Consider the following 6,000-nt stretch of genomic DNA (forward strand, 5'->3'; position numbering starts at 1 on the left):
CAGACCAGAACCAGTGGATTGAAATTAAATCGAAAGAGTTTTCAGCTAAACAGTAGGAAGAACTTCCTGCCAGTTAGAGCAGTTCCTCAGTGGAAGAGGCTTCCTCAGGAGGTGGTGGGCTCTCCTCCTTTGGAGGTTTATAAGCAGAGAGTAGATGGCTATCTGACAGCAACGCAGATTCTGCAAATTTAGGCAGATCGTGAGAGGGAGGGCAGGAAGGGATGGTCTTCTGGCCCTTTCTTATCTGTCCAGGGTAACGCTGATTGCCACTTTGGGGTCAGGGAAGAATTTTCAGACTGGCCCAGGAATCCTGAGGTTTTTTCCCCTTCCTCTGAACATAGAGCAGGAGTCACTGGGTCAGTTGGAGGGTAGCTGTGAATGTCCTGCATTGTGCAGGTTGTTGGACTAGATGACCCTTGCTTGCTGTATGTTTCTGTGTTTCTAAATATTGCCGCTATGAAGTGATTGAGGGGGAGACTCATGTGTTTTTCCCCTTCAGTTCTGATTGTTGCTTGTTGTGTTTTTGCAGGTGGTGGAATCCTTGGTGCATTGCACCAGCAGATCTACAGACTGCTGGGAGAAATCTTGGGAGGAAGCCATTTTGCCAAAACATCTGCTCTCACCCCCTACTATTATGGAATAGGTGAGTGTTCACCTCAGTGGAAGTCAATGTTCTCTTTAAGCTATGGAGTCTTGTGAGCAAAAATTCTACTTTGTGAGCAACTGGCATTAAAGTTGTGAGCGAGCGATTTGGCTACTGCATAAATTAGTTTGCTCTGGAGCCATCCTTCCTGAGCTAAGACAAAAATGTGTGAGCTGGAGGATAAAAAATGTGAGAGCTAGCTCACACTAACTCAGCTTAGAGGGAACACTGGTGGAAGTCACCTTTGAGTTGTTATTTTTACAGTGGACGCCTTCAAAACGTTCAGAGTTTTGTTAGCTAGTTTTAATGGCCACTAATTTTAATGGTTTTCTGTTGTGTGATAACTCTTGCCAAATCGTGTCTCGCAAGGAACAGCTGCAGCTGGCCAACTAGCCAAAGAAGGTTAAAGGCGCCAGTCTTCCATCTGCCATCGCAGATCTAAAAGCACTCACAAATCTGCTGCTTGAGTGTGGGGTGCAACTCTTTCCAGACCAGGTTGGCTGTGCAAAACCTCAGTTGGTCGTATTATCTGATCAACAGCACTTCAGTCCTCTCTGGATTGAGCTTTGGTGGCTTTCATCTAGCCCATGATTGCTGATGATGTACCGTTACCCTTGAGCAAGGTTTGCAGGGACTGTTCGTCGAAGCATAAAATGTGGTTGGATCGTGCTTTTACCAGTCCTTTGGGTAAACCCTTTCTTAGAAATACATTCTACTGAAATCAGTGATATGTATTTCCTAGTAAATACGGAAGGTCAGTGCGTTAGAAGACGTACTGGCTGGACACTCTGAAATGGGTGGGACTGGAGTAGCACAAGCAGGGAATTTATAGCTTCCAGGTACCACAGGCAACAACTGAAAGACAGAGAGCAACTTTGCTATAGAGGGGTGGTTTTTGTTTTTGTTTTTAAAGTAGCCTGTGCCTTTATTGCCTTGACCTTAAATAGCCCGTGAATGGTCTGGAAGCGTGTTGCTCTTTATTATTCTTGAAGCTAAGCAGAGATGGATGCACCATGCTGTGAGAACCCCACATTAGCCAAGCTTTCCAAAGAAGGGAAGAGGTAGGATATAAAGTGTAAAAGTACCTTTATAAAGAAAAGAGTAGAGGTAGGGTATAAAAGTGTAAACATTTGTGCCTGAATATCTAGTTTCGGTTCCCAAGGTCGCTTTGTGGTTTGTTATGTTGTGCGGTTTCATTGAGAAGGCTCGTTGGAAAAGACAATAACGCCAGGAAAAGTTGAAGGCAGCATGAAAAGAGGAAGACCCAACATGAGATGGACTGACTCAATCAGGGAAGCCACCACGGCCCTCAGTTTGCAAGAGCTGAGCAAGGCTGTTAACGATAGAACGTTCTAGAGGTCATGGATTTAAAGTGTATTTTTATGTATTGTGTAAGCCGCCCTGAGCCTGCCTTGGTGGGGTGGGCGGAGTATAAATTGAATAAAATAAATAAATAAATACTTCATAGGGTCACCAAAAGTCGGGAGCAACTTGATAGCACTTAACACACACTCCCCGCGCATGTTCCCTTGTGGCAACTGTGTTCTTCCCAGCATGCCAGCACTCCACTTTGTGTAAAGTATGTTTTGCAATGGCCCAGGCTCAGAAAAACGGTTCCTGTAACCAAGTCCCACTTTATCAGTTGATTGTACTTGCCTTTCAGACTTTGAATGTATTCTTGATAGAAACAAGAAGCCGCTTCCTTACGTAGAACAGAGTGTGGTCATGGCTGAGCTGGAGACCGTGCACTGGGGTCAAGATGGCCAGTTCGTGGGAAGGAAAGGGCTGCCACTGGGAGCTCAGAGGTAATTGTGTGTTTTCTGTTTGGGTGTATGTATTTCGTATTTCACTTCCTGCATACACATTTTTGCAAATATAAAAAAAAATCTGGGCACAGTGGGGTATACTGCACTTCACATCATGCAAGCTGTTGACGTAGACTTAAGATGTTAGCAACGTTGGATGGGGCCCAAAGTACCACGGGCAGGATGGAGCTTGCAGACGGGGACTTTTCCACTCATACTTCCCACAGAGCCCCCTGGAATTCAGCTTTTGGGGTGTACGGTGGCCTGCATGAACAACATGAGAGGGGGGCATAATAGGAATCTGCAGTGGGATGGGAAATCCACGGCCAGTGGAAGTGCTGTTCCACTGAAATAACCTTTCGAATCCACCCCACTGCTGATAAGTTGCACCTTAGTTGGATAGGCATCTGAAGGACAGTGAGGCAACCACAGCTGTTGCAGTCCATCTTAGCGTCTGTGATAGGGTTGCCAAGTCATTTCTCAGCCACAGCGGGGGACTCCCGGGCGGCTACTGGACTGAAAACAAAACCATAGACTTTTCCCTCCGATGGTCGTGGCCCCACCCCCAGCATGCCTGGCGTCCTAACGTCACTTCCTGGTGACACGCATGTCGGGGTGGGGTTCCCCCCTGTCAGGGTACCATCAATCAACGAGCCACTTCTCAGTCACGAGGATGACTTTATTAAAAGATGTGTCACTAACAAGATTTCTGTTTAGAATGGCGTGCAATACATCAAGCAGGTAACATGAACAAAGTTCAAACAGACTCTATACCAATGAGATCCTTTCCCGCCCGGGAAGAACAGCGCCAAAGTAATGGGAATCATAATGGCCTGGATATTCCAAAACATCGTACTTCCCAGGCTCTGAGCGATAGCAGTAGACATAAGCGTCCTCCCTTATCTCCCACCTGCCCTTGAAGTGTTTATGCGTTTCGCTAACAAGCTTGCCGTTTATGAGCATGCGCAAGGGTCACTAGGCAACAACTATCAACATATGAGTTAATACAGAAAGCAATGCAGGTTAAGAGGGCCTAACAGATGAAGCATATATACAAAGGATCAACCATGACAGCTTGCTGACACCCCTGGGGCCCGATCCGACCCCCGGGGGGATTTGGCAAGCCTAGTCTATGACTACCCTTGGAACATTTATACTCCTCACGTGGGATAAGATAAAATTCTATTTCCGTGATAAATGTGGTATAGTACAGTTATATGCATTTATAGTAGTTCTTGGGCCAAGGCAAACTGATCTTTTAAAATATATATATATCCTGCTTTTCTCCCCAATTGGGGACCCAGAGTGGCTTTTCACATCATCCCTTCTTCACTTAATCCTTATAACAACACCCTTGTGAGGGGTGGGGGAGGCTGAGAGACTGTGATGGGACCAAGGTCATCTATGGCAGAGTGGAGGATTTGAGCCTGGTTGTCCCAGGTCCTAGAGTTCACAGACTTTTCTATCTGTTTGCAAACATACGTGCACCCTGTTTTGGCTTGGTACCATTGGAAAGCACACCTTCTTTGCATTTACTCCAATTCATTTGTGAATGTCTCCTTTATCAATCCTATCTTTTAAATATTTGCATGTTTATTGATAGACCAACTGATACCTACACACCATCTGTGCATTTGCTGCTTATCCTTTAGCACATTGGTTTTTAAGTGTCTGCTTTGTAAAAAGGCCAATGTTTTGAGCAATTATACTTTTACTTTTAATTGCTGCCATGTCACAGCCAACGTATGGTGACCCCCTGGGGTTTTCAAGGCAAGAGACATTCAGAGGTGGTTTGCCATTGCCTGCCTCTACATAGAAGCCCTGGACTTCCTAGGTGGCCTTCCATCCAAGTCCTAACCGGGGAAAGCCCTGCTTAGTTGATGGGATCGGGCCAGCCTGGACCATACAGGTCAGGGTGAGGATACTTTGCTGTTACTTGTAAGCACATGCCCGCACAGCATAACTCTGCTCAGTTTGATATACAGTCAAGTGCATATCCACATAACGTCTTTTGGGAGAGAGATGTAATCTAGGTGTGCAAACTAATGAGCGAAGATTGAAAGAACTGGGAGAGCCATTTTATCAGAGTGCGAGTTCTCAGGACAGGGTGTGAATCAGACTGGTAAACTGCAGGCTGCAGCTTGAAGCCAGGATGCTTTTATTTCCTGAACTAGCTAGGAATGGTTTCTGGAATTTGTTCCCCATAAAGTCTGAATGTCTTGTTTTAGAATTGAAGGAGATTTTGTTTTCAGGTTATTTTGCTGGTACATTATAATTGTTGAGTGTAGGCCATGCACATTTATTTATTTATTTTTAATTCAGGATTGCTGTAGAATTTCTGGATTCAAAAGACTTTTGCAAAAACTCAGAACACCCCAAAGGAGAAGTTGTTATGAAGAAGAGACACTTGGAGATTCTGGGATATCGGGTTGTCCAGGTAGGCTGAATGCTATATTTCTCATCAATATTGTATAGAATTACAGAACTATGTGGGAAAATCTGATTACTTAAGGAATGTTTCCTGTCATAAATATTCAATCCCAAGGCCGCTTTTCTTGTAAATTATCCATTGAATGTATATGGGGGGGACAGTAGTAGAGAAGATGTGGTGTCTTTTTTTAAAATTGTAGAACTAGGAAATGTTCCATATATCATCAGATTCATTTTACCCACTGAACCTTTCTTTTCTATAAGCTTTCCAACAGCATATATCTATTTAATGAGAGCCAGAGTGGTGTAGTGGTTAAGAAGTCAAGCCAAGTTTATTTATGTTTAACAGCCCATGAGCCATCTATATATATAAAAGAAAGTCCCCTCACCATAAAATCAACACCCAGGCCAAACCACTGGACCTAGGAACTCCAAATTCGGGGAGAGCACTCCTACCGTGGCGTAGGTGCTCGCTAAGAAGGGATTTTTAGAAATTCAACCCCTAAGTGGGTCAAAAGGGGGAAAATGTGCTTCTAATACTCCTCCCCCCTCCCCATCCTACACTAGGCAGGCATCTGCCTGTCAGGTGTAGGAGAGGAGGTGGGATGCTTACAGCCGCCGGGGAGGTTTGCTCAGCAGGATTGCCTTAGCACTGCTGTTGGCCCAGCCTCCCCAATGCCTTTAAATACAATTCCCCCCCCCCCAACACCAGACAGGCCGGTGTCTGTCAGGTGTAGGAGCAGGGCCAGGGTATGAATGTTTATTGGGACATTATTGGGATAGTAAAGGACATTTCTAGGAGCCATTTCGATGCGTGCCTCCCTCATGAACCTGAAGAAATGTCCACCACATCACCACTCCCTCACACCAACTCCCCCTCTCACCTCTTACTGCCCCTAAGAAAGCTCCTGGCAAACATTGAGCCAGATACACCAACACTACAAGGAGGCGGCAACTTAGGAATGTGGCGAAGACATTTGCACATAGTACTCCTGCAGTGCACTGACCTGCACAGGCCAAGTACCAGCAAGATCACCCTGAGGTGCTCAGAACAACACAGTCTCCATATGAGCAAAACAATCCAGGAACACAAGTAGAGAGGCCATCACTTTCGTGGAAGGT

At 45.4% G+C, this 6,000-nt stretch overlaps 1 protein-coding gene across 1 annotated transcript in view; it reads left to right on the plus strand.

Moving 5' to 3' along the window:
- Window positions 1-6,000, plus strand: part of FASTKD1 (FAST kinase domains 1) — a 34,299-nt gene that overhangs the window by 26,831 nt on the left and 1,468 nt on the right. The window contains exons 11-13 of the mRNA XM_015422250.1: window positions 530-643; window positions 2,307-2,448; window positions 4,771-4,885. Of these exons, the coding sequence (XP_015277736.1) occupies window positions 530-643; window positions 2,307-2,448; window positions 4,771-4,885 (371 nt within the window). The remainder of the gene's footprint in view (window positions 1-529; window positions 644-2,306; window positions 2,449-4,770; window positions 4,886-6,000) is intronic.

This window comes from Gekko japonicus, unplaced genomic scaffold, assembly GCF_001447785.1.
Source record: "Gekko japonicus isolate JY-2015 unplaced genomic scaffold, Gekko_japonicus_V1.1 scaffold469, whole genome shotgun sequence".
In the NCBI taxonomy this organism is placed as follows: Eukaryota; Metazoa; Chordata; class Lepidosauria; order Squamata; family Gekkonidae; genus Gekko; species Gekko japonicus.